The sequence below is a fragment of the Peromyscus leucopus genome, chromosome 7 (genome assembly GCF_004664715.2).
Source record: "Peromyscus leucopus breed LL Stock chromosome 7, UCI_PerLeu_2.1, whole genome shotgun sequence".
NCBI lineage: Eukaryota > Metazoa > Chordata > Mammalia > Rodentia > Cricetidae > Peromyscus > Peromyscus leucopus.
In genome coordinates this window covers 83,498,541-83,515,575 of record NC_051069.1, presented here as the reverse complement: position 1 = coordinate 83,515,575, position 17,035 = coordinate 83,498,541, and the positions used below count along the sequence as shown (strand labels likewise).

At 43.1% G+C, this 17,035-nt stretch overlaps 1 protein-coding gene across 1 annotated transcript in view; it reads right to left on the bottom strand.

The window, feature by feature from the left end:
* The window catches only part of Slc9a9 (solute carrier family 9 member A9), a 551,705-nt gene that overhangs the window by 97,027 nt on the left and 437,643 nt on the right, over positions 1 to 17,035 (bottom strand). Inside the window, exon 13 of the mRNA XM_028865996.2 lies at positions 14,433 to 14,484. Coding sequence (XP_028721829.1) covers positions 14,433 to 14,484 — 52 coding nt within the window. The remainder of the gene's footprint in view (positions 1 to 14,432; positions 14,485 to 17,035) is intronic.

Below are 17,035 nucleotides of genomic sequence, written 5' to 3'. Positions count from 1 at the left end.
AAAGAGATGTTCCTGATGGGAAGCCACTAAAAACTGTAGGTACACTTATTTCTCCCCACCCCACAAGCGCCGGAACGTCAGGGAGAAGGAAATAAAGACAAAAGAGAATGACCATGTATTTGAGGCATTGTGTCAGAGCGGAGGATGAAAGGTGGAAACAGGAAAGAAGGCAACTGAAAGGTTTTGTGCTAACAATGCTTGCACCATGGCAAGATGGATCTGCAGGAGCGTTTTGATGCCTGAATATTCCATTCTGCATATTAAGGAAAGTGAATTCCAATCAATTTCGATTGTGATGGCTGCTCACACTGGGCTTAGTGTGGGCTTTTTGCTTTGTCTGGGCCCAGAATTTCCACTTCAAACTATCTATGACTTGGCTGATCAGCAGTAAAGTGAGCATTGTTCTGATGCATGATGACGCATGGAAGACCATGGAAACCCACCCACTACACTGAAGTCAGCCCTCCTCAAGCCCAGCTTGACTTGATTTCATTGAATTTAACTTGTTTCTTGCTCTTCCCAGCCAGCTCCATTACTGATAATGATGAATAGCTATGCTTTGCTCTGTGAAATGTCTGCTAGTGAATGTTACAGCTCCAAGAAATGGGAATACAGGAATGGTAAGTGTGTCCTATTGTTATTTACCATTTACCTTTTGTAGAAAATGGTACAGCAGAGACTCACATGGAAACCAAACCCAAGTCCATCATCCTTCTGTCTTAAGATCTCTAACATTTCAAAATTGAAAGCTTCCTACATGATGCTCCCTGAAATACCACTGTTCCTGTGATACTGATAGAAATTCCACGGCAAACAATGAGGATAGATAGGCTAGACAGTTCCTTAAAGGGTTCCTTAACACCCCAACGTTCCAACTTTTTGTTTTGTTTTTGAGACAGCACCTCACTACTTAGTTCTGGCTATTCTGGAACTTGCTGTGTAGACCAGGCTGGTTCAAACTCAAACTCATGGAGAACCACCTGCCTCTGCCTCCTGAGTGCTGGGGTTAAAGACCTGGTGCCACCACCTTCTAACCTTTTATAATGACCATTGGAAAAAAATCTTCAAGAGGGTAATGTTTCCACACCCACTGGACTATAGACCTCATTTTTCATTCCCAATCTTTCCATGAGAGCCTGTTGTCTCTCATGGGCACTATGAGGTCTCTGCTCTGTAAATGATGAAATGCCATGCTTTGGTCTCAAGAGTTAGAATTTCTTCTTATCTCTCTCCAAAGGAAACAGTCATCTAACTTGGTCTCCCTATCCTTTCTCTCTGTAGCTATGTTTACCCAACAATGGCATCAGAACAACTGCTTCATACAGCCATTTCTGCACCATGAAGCAACCTGGGCAAGCTATTTATGAGCCTCTATTGCTCACAGCATGGCAGGGTAGCATGCTCAGCTACCAGAGCAAAACTTCTCACAAAAAACTGGAAAACCAGACTAGTTAAAAAAAGCTCTGCACAGAATGTGAGGACTTTCTTCTCAGGGTCTCTTTTTCTTTTTTCCTTAGGAACAAGGACTTTTGGAGTTTTACCCATCAACAGGCATGGGTGATTTCAGTAGTTGGTTGCATCTACTAATCACAAAATAGTTACTGAGTAAAGTTGACAAAAGGGAGTGTTGGGACCTTTCCCCTCTTTTAGAAAAGAAAGGGTGGGTGCTGAGGTGGTAAGCTTGGATGGCATTTGGAGGCTCAGCTGCCAGCCTTCAGCAGCCTAGCTGAGCGGCTTTGAAATAATGACAGTTCCTAGCTATTGAAGGCTCGTTAACTTCCAGGCAGCATGCTAGTCACATTATTCAGCCATTAATTTTTCCAATCGTTATTTTTCAATTTTCACCACAATCCATCTAGGTTGGTTGAGGTCTAGTTATTTTGTACTCAAGGACCTAGAGACACACAGAGAAGGGAAGATGTGAGTACAAAGTCACACAGTTAGAAAGAAACAGCAGTGATTTGAGACTGGGATTGAATTGCTGGACTCTGAAGATGATGTTTCCTCCAAGGGTCTCATATTTAAACCATAGAAAGCACAGCCATTCTCTAATGGACAACATAATTTCATAGTTTTCTTTTCCTCTCTCTCTTCTTCCTTCCTCAGACTCTTTCATAGGCTGACCTCAAACAACATCCTCCTGCCTCAACCTCATGAATGCTAGGATCATAGCATACTCAGTGTGACTTACAGTTTCTTAATTGTAAAATTAATTGAGGAAATTAGACTGGTCTCTAAGGAACAAAAACCATTTGGAATTACTAATTTGTATTATTGGCCATTCTTAAAAGCAGTGGATGCCTCTTGAGCACATGCCAATCAATGTCAAACAACACTCTAAATGATTTTTGCATTTTGTAGATTCTGATAAAAAGTCATGAAAGTGTGCTCTGTCATTACCTCCATTTTAAAAACAAGGAACCCAAGGTGAGTGGGGAACATGGAGATTTCTAAGCACACTTTAAGTTCCCCTAGAAGCAGGAATTCTTTCATCCAGCTAGAGCTCTGGGTTGTAAACAGGAAGCCAATGGGGGCAAAAGAGGTCTCTGAGAAGGAAGATAAATTCAGGACACTGAGATGGTCGTGGAGACAGAGGGAACAGCTACATACAACTTAGGCTCTTGGGCATTCTTTTCAAGGATTTTCTATAATCTTAGAAATTCTCCTCTCTTGTCTTTCCTCTTTCTCCCCCCTTTTCATTTTGCTTCCTAAGGATACAGAATTGGAACTTATAAGCACTCCTGAGAGGACATATTTCTGGAAAAACTTCTACAGATTTTTTTTCTCAGTCAGCTGAAGGGTGCAATATGTAATTAAAAACAACCTTTATTTTAGTTGAGTGACTGGAGATGTTATTCATCTCACTTTGTAAAAAAGTAAATGGAGTTCTAATTCTAATAAAACAGGGGTGGAATGTGTTTTCCCAGGTGGGAAAATTCCACTGATGACTAAGAATTGACTGTTTTGCTGATCCTAGTTAAAAATTTCAATATGTATCTTAAACATCTGTTGGCCCAGATCTGGATCCATTCATTTATTTCTCTGGAGTTATTGATGACTTAATAACTTGGTTATGAAAGACCATTAATAAATGAGCAGAAATAAATGAGTTAGTCCAGTGTGTGTTCTGCTCGTGTAGTGGGGGCTAAAGATAAAGGAGCCAAGGGAAGGCCAACCTTTGTTGTCACAGTGGAATGGGGAAGGTAGCCGATAAGACAGCATGGGAAGCAAGCCCTTAGAAGGGTCCTAATGTGCAGAGGACAGAAGGGGCATCAATCTACCTGCATTATTCTGAAATAGAGATCAACACAGGCTTCAAGCAGAACGGATGTGAACGGTCATCTGGAGGAGGATGGATTTACAGTTCCATGGTGTTTTTCTTTCTCACTAACAATGGTTATTCTCTATTAAGTTTCTTTATTCCACAGAAGCGATATGCATTTTAGAACAAGCATAGGATACAACATATCCTCACCTTTTCTACTCCCAGATGAATTCTTAAATGTTCCCAAGACCAAGATTTGGACTTTCTTCCATTGAATAACAATGATACACTCACCAACTCAGAGCCTCGGGTTTCCCAGCTCTGCATGGGAACTGGAAATTCAAGAGTGTTGAATTGTACCTTGCTACGTCTAAGAAGCAGGATGATGGATGTATATGGAATTTCTGGCTCCTTTATTATCTTCTGTTTCTGGGAACATTTAAAAATGGCTAGGCAATCTGATCTTTCTCCCATCCACCCCCACTCTTTGAACAAGGGAGCAGAGTAGAGATTGGGAAATGACTGGGCACAGCAGGAAGTGGGTAGTTTTCTTTTTACTGAGCCTCTCATGTATGGCACCACTCTGAGAGGAGAGATTATGACGGTCTTCTTTATTTTGGGTTTATTTGGACTGGTGAAGGAAAAACCAAGGGCTCTGGCCAGAAACCTATAAAAACCAGACACAGAAGCTAGGAAGGATGGTCTGCTGCGTGGGCTCCAAAGAAAAGCACTAAGAAATGAGAAGGCTTTGCCCCAATACTGTGAAAACGGGGCTTTTCCTGACTGGACTGGGAACTGCAGCCGGTACCTACTGTGGGCTGCCGCTCATTTCAGATGGGTGTGTGAAGGAGTGTTTTCCTTTCTCTTTCTCAGTATTTCATATTCAATACTAATGTCAGTAGAAGTTAAGATTATTAAATGGATCCTGAAATTATTTCAACAATGATAGGAGGCCCCGTCTGGGTTCCCAAGTTGCTTTTCAGTGGTCCATATCAATGGAATTGACTTTTGGTATTTTGCCTTATCACTTCCATCCAGATGGAGAGTCTTATGTGGTAATCTCAAATTTATGCCTTGATTTACTAATTACTAAGGAGAGAACCAAATTTTGTGCTCTAAAGGGAAAGATTACAGGATTCTGAAGTGGGGAGGGGTGTCATAGCATAACTGAAGGGCAAATGGAAAACTTTTGAAGTTACCTTTTAAAAGGTCAACCATTAATTCTTACTTTTCACATAGAAACACTTTATGCAAATGTTCTCACCATCTCTATTCCGAAATAATTCTTCCATTTCCTGATTCCCTTATTTGGAACATTTATGTGTAAGAAGAGAACATGGAGGCAGATAATGATCAGGAGATGGGCAAAACTCTAATAAGATGCTTCCCAGGTATCTTCATAGGTCCATAGGTAGCCTGTACTACCAGCTCCAGGGTTAGCTGCCAAGGAGTGGGCCTGGTCCATATGACTTGGGCTGGTAACATGTATATTCATACAGGGAAGATAAATTGTTTGGCTTTTGGCTCAGGAAAATGCAATATTGGTTTTTAAATGGATACTTACAAATTATTTGATTCTACTTTCCTTAAAAGGTAGAGCCTAATCTCCCTCAACACTGTGTGCAGTATTTACTTAAAAACTCGTATCTCCTGACTAAAATGTACTATACAAGTGGTGTGATAGTATGCCATGCTCAAGATTCACTCATAAAAAGGCCCCAGGATTCCCTCTTTGCTTCCTTTCTTAGACTGCCTGCTCTGAGAAGCTGGCTGTCAAGTGAGGACTCTGTAGCAGGCCTGTAGAGCATTCTGTGTGTTACCACAGAGCCTTCTACAGCTAGAAAGAAACTGGTGGCTTCTGACAACATAGATGTGGATTCTCTGGATCCAGAAGTCTTCCAAAGACAATCACTCCAGCTGACATCTTGTCTGGGACCTCATGGGAGACCCTGAGTGGAAATACTCAGTTAAGTTGCTTTCAAATTCTTGACCCATAAAACCTTTGAACTAATAAACATGTTGCTCTAAGTCATGATGTAGCAGTAGAGAGTGAGTACTAACTAGCTCACTCTCTATTGTAAATTATAGATAGAAAAGGTACTCACAGGAATTGAAAAATGTAATAAATGATGATGCCTGCATTTGCATAGTTCTTTACAGAGTATTTTTTTCTTTTACCAAATAACTTATTTGTAAGGTAGAAGATTTATCTTCCCTATGAACAGTCCATCAAAAACTAATCATGGGTCCAAAATGACCATATTACGAATTGAAGACTGAGGACAAAGACAAAACAGAAACAAAACAAAAACAAAAGACAAATGAATGGATGAACGTAAAGAGGGGAGGGTGTTCACACCATGTCATTGTTCTTGTTCCAGAGTACTCTTACCTGATACCTGATTTATAGTATGGTTTAGTTGGTATGATACCCCTTTTATATACCTGTATCCATATGCACTCATAAACCATAATGGAAAATGCATCTTACAAAACAAGATCCTGGCTCAAGCTTCCCTCAAATAGGCTAATATACCCTCAGAAACAAAATTGCCACAATAAAGCTAAGAGTTGCACATTCAGACACATGGCCCTATTGTATTGCATTCTGCATACATCTGAAACAAAGTGAAAGGAAATAATATTTCTTTCCCTATAAAATGACTTCAAAAATCACTTTTGGAATACGTAATGGTGTGTCATGTGGGGTGACTGGTATCACAGACATAATAGGACTCAATGATTAGGTAATAGGCAGCAGAGAACAACAGCGTAAGCTATAGATAAAACAGCAACAAAAATGAAACACCTGAATCGGCAACCCATAGAAACAGAGCTTGAAATAACTTGGGTATTAGAATTAATATGCAAAGGCTTTAAAACAGCTATAAAAACATGCTGGAGAATTTAAATTCACTGAGGTAATAAGTACAAAATGAAGACCTCAGAAGAAAAAAATGTGAGCTATTAAAAAAAAGAGAGAAAAAAGAAAGAAGGAAAAAAGGGAGATTCCAGAACAAAGGGTTATGATATCTCCAAAGAAAACCTGACTGTGTTGGCTTAAGGGCTGAAGAGATGCACTGTAAACACTGGCAGTGAACTTGAAAAGAGATAAATGAAAGAATCCAACATGTAGAACACAGTGAAATTAGGATTTGAATCATAGGAAAGTGCCTAAGTGACATAAGAAAAGTGTATAAAGCAGCTTAGCAACTCCATGACTGGAATGCATGAAGGGAACAGGCAACACAGAAACCAGGACGTCTGAGAAAGACAACAGGTGGATTCTACACACTTGACTGAAAGCATCTACACGGACATCTAGAAAGCTCAGTGAATCTGAATTAGGATAAATATAAGGAACAACAAACCATAGTCAAACTTCTACAACTGAAAATAAGAAATTAGAGTAAAAGAGATCAAATTATGTCTAGCAAAATAAAATAAATTCTACTAATGTTTCATGGAAAAAATAAAGGCGTGAAGGCAAGAGAATACAATTTCCAAAGTGTTTAAAGAAATTGAATTCTATATTCAGAGAAAATTCTGAAGTATATGAGGCAGTATTGGTCAAACAATGAAGGAGAAACAGGCAATTTCTAGTGGGGGCAAGCTGCATCAGCAGCTGTTAAATGAGTAGGTTAAAACAAAGTATTAATCTGACGTAGTTGACGTTTTGTGTGTGTGTGTGCGCGCGCGCGCGCGCGCGCGCGCGCGTGCGCGCGTGCACGCGCATGTGTGTGCGTGCGTGTGTGTGTGTGTGTGTGTGTGTGTTGCATATATATTTGCATGAGTATGAGAACATGTGCATATGAGTGTGCGTACATGTATGTATGAAGGGCAGAAGTTGATGACTTTTAAACTCTCTACCTTGCTGGGTGGTGGTGGTGCACGTCTTTAATCCCAGCACTTGGGAGGCAGAGGCAGAGGCAGGCAGATCTCTGTGAGTTCAAGGCCAGCCTGGGCTACAGAGTGAGTTCCAGGAAAGGTGTACAGCTACACAGAAAAACCAAAATAAAAAAATAAATAAATAAATAAATAAATAAATAAATAAATAAATAAAATAAACTCTCTACCTTATTTTCTGAGACAGGGTCTCTCACTAAACCTGGAATTCATTGATTCATCAAGGCTGGTTGGCTAATAACAGTGATCCACCTGTTACTGCTTCCCCGCACTGGGGTTATAGACATATATCCCTGTGCCTGGCCTTTTATATGGGTGCTGGGGACCTGAAACAAGGCACTCGTGTTTTCTGAGCAAGCACCTTACCAACTGAGACATCTCCCTACCCAGCCTTTTATTTTGAGAGGGACTCTCATGCTATGTAGCTAAGGATGACTTTGAATTTCTAATCCTTCTGCCACCACCCCTTAGGTGCCTGAATTACAAGCATGTAACACCAATTCCAAGCTTGTGCAGCACTGCAGAATGAAGGCATGCCTTTAGGCATGCACTTCAACAACTGACCTATATCCTCTCCCCCAATGATTGACACTGATGTAATATTATACCAACTATATCCTGCAGTTGTTGGGTGTGCTATTAAAACAGTTGCTAGAAGACACATCTTTTCCACATAGAAGAGTTTACCAAGATGGACCAATCATAATTATAAAATTATAATTACAACCATGTTAAAAGACTTAAATCTTATCTATTATAAAATTGAAACTCTTTACCCAAATGGCAGATCAATTATGTTAGAGATCCCAATTTCTCAACTCTCCCCATGTTCCTGGCTTTCCAATGAAACCTGACAGTACTTTCCACCAAGAAGAGTTGCCTATTTATCTACCTAGTTTCTAGGATAGTCTTCAAACTCTCTCTGGTAATAGAATACAGCAAGCAGTGCCACAATATTAGAACGGAGGCTAGCCCTAAGAAATATTGCATGCTTCATCTTATATTCTTGCCCTCCATCTTTGCCAGTACAATGGTGTGCCCAAGGTAGCACACAACAGTGGGACTCCTGTTGCACACCTCTTAGTGTGTTACCCAGCCTTAATGTGGTGACAGATAACCACACAAGCTGGCTCCTGCCTCTAAGTCTTCCAGATGCATAGTCTCTAATGTTCCCTGTGGCTATGACAGCGGTAGAGCATCATTACTACTTATCACACAGGCTGCGGAGGCTCCTTCCTCTGGGATTTTGTCCCATCTGGAATGTCCTTCTTTTAGACCTCCATGGGAACAGGAGTTTTAGACAAGCAGCCCTCGCAAGGAGGAATTAAGAAGCAGAGGATAATGGGGGGAGGTTGTAGTCCCTACTTCACTATAACTGAAGGTTGACACACGGTGGAGAGGACTTCCTAGACAGTGGAACAAGGTTTTCGGCTTAGTGGGTATGGGGGAAGGGAGGATTCCATATTGAGATAACCAAGTAAAAGGCGAGGGCTATGCGCTAGGGCTTTGAAATGAGGATCTGCTTAAATTCTTGGTAAAACTGAGAAGCTAGACTGGCTGGGAAAGTGACCACCTCAGTGTCAATGGGAAGGGAGACTGTATATAGACTAGGCAAGTGCCCATGGAGGACTGCCAGGATAGAATGGCTTTGGCTTTCAGTCCTGGCTCAACACCTCACCGGTTGGTTGTCTTGGGGAAGGCTCCTTCTTAAAACTTTCATCTTCACTCTTCAATATAGGGCTATAACAATAGATATCCTGATTGGGCAAAGTAAAAATTAAAGATGATTTAAATCTTATATATAAAAAGTGTAAAAAAAAAAATTGCTCCTTAAGTTGTACCTTCCACCTCTCTCTGCTCCCTCGTTATTATTCCTGCTTTCTGGAGCATGAAATTAAAGAATCTGCTGGTAAGAGAAACATGTGGAAGTTGGCCCTATATGTAAAAATGTTAGTGGAGAGTGTGCTTCTGGCTGTGTGTGACACAGTTAAGTATAATAAACAAAAACTCCAGAGTTAGTCAAGGGAAAAACCTAAGGAATTTGCTTAGGGATATTCATCTTAATTTTTTTTTTTTTTTTTGGTTTTCCGAGACAGGGTTTCTCTGTGTAGCTTTGCGCCTTTCCTGGAACTCACTTGGTAGCCCAGGCTGACCTCGAACTCACAGAGATCCGCCTGGCTCTGCCTCCCGAGTGCTGGGATTAAAGGCGTGCATCACCACCACCCGGCTTCATCTTAATTTTATCAAGGCAGTTTTAGTTACAATGTAGCATTAAAAGGTCACATCTGGGCCATATCAGTTTCTGAGCCTAGCACTCTACTCCAGAAACACTTGCTGGGTGTTGTGTGGAATTTGCATCCCATGAGACCAATGCCAACTATACAGACTCCAGGGATGAGGCGAGTGCAGAAGACATTTGCTGCTAAGTGTGATGCCTGGAGGTGGAGTCCACGGTTCTGTTCTTGTAACTGAATTAGGAGTACTTGATAATATAAACAATGGGAGGGTAAGTCTTATGTAGTGAACTAAATGACCCTACATTTTGGTCATTAGTCTCTCCCTGGGATGAACTTACCTATGTTTCTGAGCTCTGCACCTCTAGGGGACCCAGGGTAGAAAGTGTCATCTGTGCAGAGGAATAAATCCCTCTACTCTGCACGGGTGACTGCAAGTTTCAAAGGCGTTCAAGGTTATTGCTTTCTGAGAGTTGGCAGACAAGTGTGTTTGTTCACTGTACTTAACGCCCTTCATGTTTGACAGACAGTTCTTTGTGCCTCTGCTTAGCATGGGTCTTTCTGGGGAAGAAATCTTATCCTTTAAATCCCTGGTGTTCAGTCATGGCGGGTGTCCTTCTGCTCTTCTTGGGACCTTTTGTAGCTGGGATTTGACTGTCTGGAGCCACAGCAACCAGAACCAAGATTACACCCACACAGAATGGACAACCAAAACCAGACCTTCAGGAAAGGGACTACCGGAAGTAAAGGAAAGTGCAAGCTAATATTTAGAGAAACCCTGGAGAGATTAGTACTGTGTTAAAAATAAAATTATGTTAGTGAGCTTTATCGTAATAGTTGACAGAGTAGGGTTAGGAGAAATGGAAGACTTCTAAGCTTGAGAAACTGGTGAGTGTGTCCATCACATACAGAGTGAGAGCGAACTCGCCATCACAGCTCAGTGACTGGCCCTGTTTATCACTCCTACCTCGACTCATTTACTTCTGCCTTGTTCACTCTCTCCCAGCCACACTGGCTTGCACACTGTTCTGCCTGGGCTCACACCAGCCCACTGACTCATCCTGCATCCCTGCTGGGCCTTCTGACTGGACCACTGCCTCCATTTCCACTTGTTTTACTTCGGCACATACTTCGGCTTTCTATCAAATGGTACTTCCGTAGGCCTGTCTTATATAGCCAGTGGCCTCTCCTCCCTTTTCTACTTCCACGCCCGCTTTATTATCTTTCTCTGAACTTACATTACAACCTTTACTTACTGTCTTTTTCGAATAGGTTTCCCTCCTTGGAACATAAGTTCTGTGTGGGAAAAGACTTCAAAATAGTAATGGTTGAACTCTCCTCACAGCAGCTTAGTATATGACAGGCATAGGGTCAACGATATGCATGCATGCATATCTGGTAAAATGAGATGTTCTGGAACCAAATTGCCTTCTCTGTGCCTTTGGTCATGTGATCTAACTTCCGTGTGTACAGTTCCTCTGTTTGTAGATGGGATGATATAGTACCTGTTCAGAGTTATCTTTGAAACTGGGGCAATACATATAATATACTTAAAACAGTATTAAAAACCATGCCCAGAATTTAATAGGAATATTATGACAGGATAATGAAAGGGGAAAAAGAAGACATACCACTGAGGCCTCTCAAGTCCTGGAAATTTCCATCAAAGGCAGGAGTGGTACTCCAGAGATTTTTCCTATGTCAAAAGGGCATGCTTCCAAGAACAGGGACACAATTACAAGGAAAACTTCCTAGGGGTTGGGGGAGGGAAGCACTATTTGTTTTTCAAGCTTCTGAAACATACACAGTATCTTCCATTTCCCACAGCAGCACAATTGCAAACAGTGTGCCTTTAAAGCTTAATGGCTGCTTTGGAGCACGCTTTCCAAAGCTTCCCAGCCTGGTATAGTAAGAACGCACCATTATGCACTGCAAAGAAGGGAACAGTGCTTCGAGTTCACATCCCAAAGGTATTCCCTACAAGCTCAGAGGTGAAAATTCTTTTATAAGCAGCCACATTTAATTATACATGCTTAGCATTGATTTTGAGGCTGTACAGTCGGTAATGGCTGTAAGTACTTTAAACAGTTTTAGCTTTTGGTTAGGAACTGCTGTTACGATTGGCCAGTGCAGAAATTATCCTACTTCTTAATCTTGTTAATATAAACATAGTTTAATAAATGCAAAGCAAGTAGAAGCAGTTTTGCTGAAGCAGACTTAGGCTTGTGATCAATAGATACTGATGAAAGGTAAGGCGCTGCCAGGCAAAAGGGGAGCAGAGAGCTTCTTGACAGAAGGTTTGGAAAGTACCAAACACTCTTTGCCCAGGTTCAGTGGCAGCTGCGGGGATCCTGTGGCCAATTACTTCTGGTTGGAGTCCACTGCCTTTGACATGAAGAGACAATGGCCCCAAACTCTTTCTGAAACAGGTTTTGCTATTTGCTAGCTAAAGAATATGGTGAGAGCGGGGCGGTGGAGGCACAAGCCTTTAATCCCAGCACTCAGGGAGCAAGGGCAGGTGCATCTTTGTGAGTTTAAGGCCAGCTTGGTCTACACTTTGAGTTCCAGAACAGCCAGGGCTGTACAACACAGTGAAACCCTGTCTCGAAAACAAAAAACAAACAAACAGAATGTGGTGAGAAAGAATGCCTACAAGAAGCTCCTATAAGCTTCCCAGGAAGCACAACATTTAAAGTGGGAGAAGCTTGACATGGACAGAGTCCCTTTTGCCCTCTGCAGGAAGCTCTGGGGAGATAGGTTGGTGAACAACAGTGAATGCCATTATTTTGGCCACTGGACAATGCTTTTTGTCCCCTAAAGAGAAGGATTTAGTATATGACTGATTATTTCCTTTTTCTGCTCTCTGGGGGACAGAAAATTCATTTGTAGATGGAGCACAGCAAGGATGCAGGTCTGCAACCTGCTTATTCGACTCCTCTTTACCCCTCTGTTTACTTTCTGTCCTGATTACTCCTATTCTACTGAAATTTAAAACACGTAATTATTTAATTATATGCAGTAGTCTTAACTGTCTAAAATCTTTTACAAGATGTGATTGGTTTATTTTAATGATGTCTGTGCATGTCAAGCGTGTGTGTGTGTGTGTGTGTGTGTGTGTGTGTGTGTATGCTTGCTTGTATTATGTACATGTGGAGGCCAGAGGTTGGTGTTGGGCACCTTCCTCTGTGGTTTTTTGGTCTTATTTGTTTTGAGCCAGCAGCTCTCACTGAACCTAGAGCTCACTGATGGAGCTAGGCTGGCCAGTCAATGAACCCCAGAACCAGCCTACTCCCATTCCTACTCAGCCCTGTGATTACATCTGTGCACCCCTGTGTCGAGCTTTGATGGGGGTGCCGGAGATCTGAACTCAGGGCCTCACGCTCCCACAGCGAGTACTCTACCCACTGAGCCATCTCCCCAGCCTTCCGCCTGTGACTTTCACAACAGCCTGCTGAGGGAAACATCATTATCATTCACTCTGTACAGACGGGGAAGCTGAAACTCCAAGATGTGAAAGCTTTTCCAAGACCCAAATGTCACCTAATGTTCACTTTCTCCGTAGCACAATCCTGTTTCTGAAACAACTAAAAAATACCTTTCATTATGGTAACATCTCCAGGTAAGAGTCATTGCTGAATTAACAATGCTGAACTTTATTTTAAAGTGTTGTATGAATAAGCTAATATATGTAGAAACTTTAAAAAGGAGTTAGGCTAGTAGGAAATTTTACCAATAATTATATGTGATTATAAAATTTTAGGCCATTAGAGGAAGACAAAGGAGTTTCTTTGATGAATTTTCTTATTCTGTATTCTAAAGAAAAAAGTACATGAAAAGGATAGAAATTAGATAAAGGTTTTGCTTGAAGGTTGGAGAATAGATTATTTGACCTATGGTGGATGAAAACGCTTTTGAAAACTCAGCCACAGCCAGACCTTCCTCACTACTCATTACAGCCCAGGTGATAGCTTTGATTCTGTCTCTAAGGTCATCAAGCTGGCCCTAATCCCAACAGTCCAGGTGACCATGCTGTGCTCTATCCCACACTGAGGTTGTTTCCGGGGCAATCGTCTGTGAAAAGAGCACCATATGGCCCTGGGGCACACATGACAACCAAGTTCAGAGTACACCGAGTCGTGTTCATCACGAACTTCATTCTTCGGCCTTCTCTGCAGAATAGGGGCTCTTCTTTCTTTTGATGTCTGATGCAGGGAAGTGGCCTTCTGCCCAGGGATGGCAGCCAGGTGTGTGACATTGATGGTAAGAGAGGTGACCCACGAAATCAAAGCAGGGATTGTCTTCAAGTTCAAACACGATCGAAGCACAGTTTTTCGAGCGAAGCCATATATTTACCGCATTCTCCTGATGAGGTCTTCAGACTTCTAATTGCAGCAAATGAGGAAAATTCCCACACATTTGTTCTTTTGTTCTAAGGTGAGTGATCAAGTTAGAAATGACTAGGGCAATATCACCAATGAGAGATCCTATCTCGACGGCAGATTCAAAACCTGGGTTTGGAGAATAATTTTCTTCTACTCGGGATTAGCATATTGTCTGAGTAATTTTCTCAAAGGCTTTCTGGGTCTTTGTAGAGAAGGCGTGTTCAGTTAAGTCAGGAATGGATCACCTAAATTGTTTCTCTGCCCCTACCTGTTTCACTATTTCTGACCACCCAGATCTGATGAATGAGAAGCCATTCAGGAGAAACAGGTTCATCTGTTGTGTGCTGAATAAGCTTTGAGTGAGTACTCTGAGATCTGAGGAGCTAGCTGCTGGACAGGATGTGAGCCACGGGGTGCCTCATTCTTAGAGCTAGGGTCTGAATCTCAGGCTGTGTTTTCAGGATTCCCAACATCACAAGAGGCTGTAGTGAGTTGGTTCTGACCATTCATATGTTAAACATTCATAGACCAACACCCTGAAGTCCTATGTGCTATTAGCAGAGGCAGCTCATTTTAAAAATAGCTCCCCTGGCTAGGTGCTCTATAAGCTTGGACCAGACAAGTACACTGACTTATCCAACTTGCCTGCTGTGAGGAGGGCTCTTCCTTCAGACTTTCATCCAGGTCCACACCAACTCTGTTAAAAAACAAAAAAACAGAAAGAACAGATAACCATACGTGTCCTGGTGCTGCTGAGGAGATGAGATCTGGAGCATCGAATCATCAGCTGACCTAAACACAACGTAAACGTGAGCAAAGGTTTGTCAGTAAACCGTCTGGCCTCCTCAGAAACAAAATCCACCATCGACCGATCCTGGAGAGACCCTGCACAGCTGTGCTCAGCACAGCAGGAGGAAGTGAGCGTCAACAATGACTTTCAGTCAGGAGTAAGGCCCTGAGAATTTGGGATAGGAGAGGGCACCACAAGAAAGACCTCTGTGGCTTAAAAACCAGGGTACCCCACAGGATTTGCTGAGTAAACTTCCCAGAATCCCAGGTCCCCAGCCAGGAGCAGGAATCTCTAACGCAGAGAAAAATCAAGCCTTGTCTAGTTTCATGTGGGCTGTCCACAGGGAAGGCCTAGGTTGTGGGGCCTGAAGCTTAGATAATTTGGGGGTAGGGTGGGAGTGTTCTTCAAGGAAATAATATAAAACACAACTATAGAACGTTCTAAAGAGACTCTTTAGAAAAGAAGAAATCACAAAAATTTTGTAGAGCTAGTAAATGCGGCCAATATCACATAATAACAATAACAACAACAATAATAAAATCCCACAGTTGTAATTAACTGTGTATCTCTAAAATCACCCTTTCCTCTGTAAAATTTGCTTGCATACTTTGATGTTTCCTTTATCTGATAATGACCTAATTAATATTAGGGAGGATGGAAAGAAAAGGGAATCTTCCCCAGCTATCCTGAAATTCTTGCTAGCCAAGAGGAACTAAGGCGTGCTTCCTTTCCCAGACCGGCTTGCTCCATTCAGCACCGTTACGCTAATCCGCCAAATGCAAGATTCCTGATAAATTTCACTTCACGCAATTTCCATAAACAATGTGCAATGTACTGATTTCTACGCGTGCCTCCTAACTGAATACATTTCGCATCTCCATTTTGACAGCCATCAACAACAACTGAGTTTTCATTTTCCAGAATTGCTTCTGGCTTTGTGTATCTCATACCGTGTATCCTGGTCCTGTCGTCGTCATCGTCGCCCCCCCCACCCCCGACCTCTCCCACCCGGTACCCACAGGCCTTGGCTGCCAGGTGCTGAAGGCTATGTCCGCATTTAATGGAGCCTTTATGCTCAGTTTCTATACGCTTTTCCTACCCCAGGACGACCAGCAGTGACTCATACACACAGAAGTCACTGTGGCTAGTATAAATGTATCCCACTCACTGCAAATGAAATACATGCCCACCTCAGGAGCTCCTGGGTTGGATCCTCCAAAGGCCCAGAGAGAAGAATAAGGGCAAGTGAGGAGCTGTAGTAGACTGAACCAGCCCTTCGGGCTCTGTTTCAAACATTCTCCTCTCCAACATCTTACAGAAACACAGACCCTGGGAACACAATGCTGAGGTTCTTCCCAGGGTCCTGGAAGAGCCAGGGCAACTGAGGGGCTCTCATGATTACATTTCCTCTTCCATAGAGTGGGCCCCTGGGGTGGGGGGTGGGCTGGGAGTGTGGGAGGAAGTGCTGAGGTCAGGCTCCAGCAGAGCCCCTGTGAAGGCTGCCTTTAGCAGATTTTCAGTCTTTGCTTCAACTTCTACCTCTACCTCTCTCAAACAGCTCCTGGCCCGGAGTGACCTCAGAGGTAGAAGTCCTCCTCAGAGCCGTAAGCTGGTGGCAGGACAACAGCCACGGTGAAGACGAGACCCGGAGACCTGCTTATGATACCTAATTTCTGCAGATCAGAACCCCTCTGCTTGAGCAGCCAAAAGGGGACAGCTCTTTATTGTCTCAACCCGTGGCATTCAGGCTGGTGGCGGACAGGGCTCCATGGTGGAGTGGACTAACATGTGATTTCTCCGCGGTGGAGTAGGAAAAAGTATTTTAACGATTTCATTTAAGAAGGAGATACGGGCACGCAGGGGTGGAGACAAGAGGTGGAAAAGAGGGAGAAAGGGAAGACAGACAGACGCAAGGGAGTGGGGGAGGGGCGAGAGAGTAGAAGGTAAATAAGGTGAGACGCCCTCCCCCCAAGTCCAGCGCAGGCAGTGGCCATGGGGCGCGACCACAGGAGTCCCATACGTGAACGTCCCGGCTGCCCTCTTCCCTGGGACTGGGGTACCCTCACGCTGGGTTGGTGGAGCTGAGCCTTCCTACTCATGCCCGGGGGGGCCTTGGATGCTCCATTTCAACAGCATCAGCCCCACCTGTCCCAGGGCTGCTGGGCCCCCGGGTGGGCTGCGAATTGGACCGAGACCCCCAAGCGTCCATGGCTGGGCCGCTTTGGGACCTTCTTTTTTTTTTTTTTTTTTTACCTAGTGCTTTGCTTGAAACACTGGAGAGAACAGAAATGGAATTTCTCAAGGAGGTGGGGCTGAGGGTTCTCACCCGAACCCAAGCATTTCCCCCAGCAGCAATCAAAGCAGACACTTCCAATCCCAATTATTCAGGCAGCCAGATGGATCTGAGGAAGGATGGCAGGCGATTAAGGGCTCTGGCTTCCTGTGTGCAAAGTGCCTC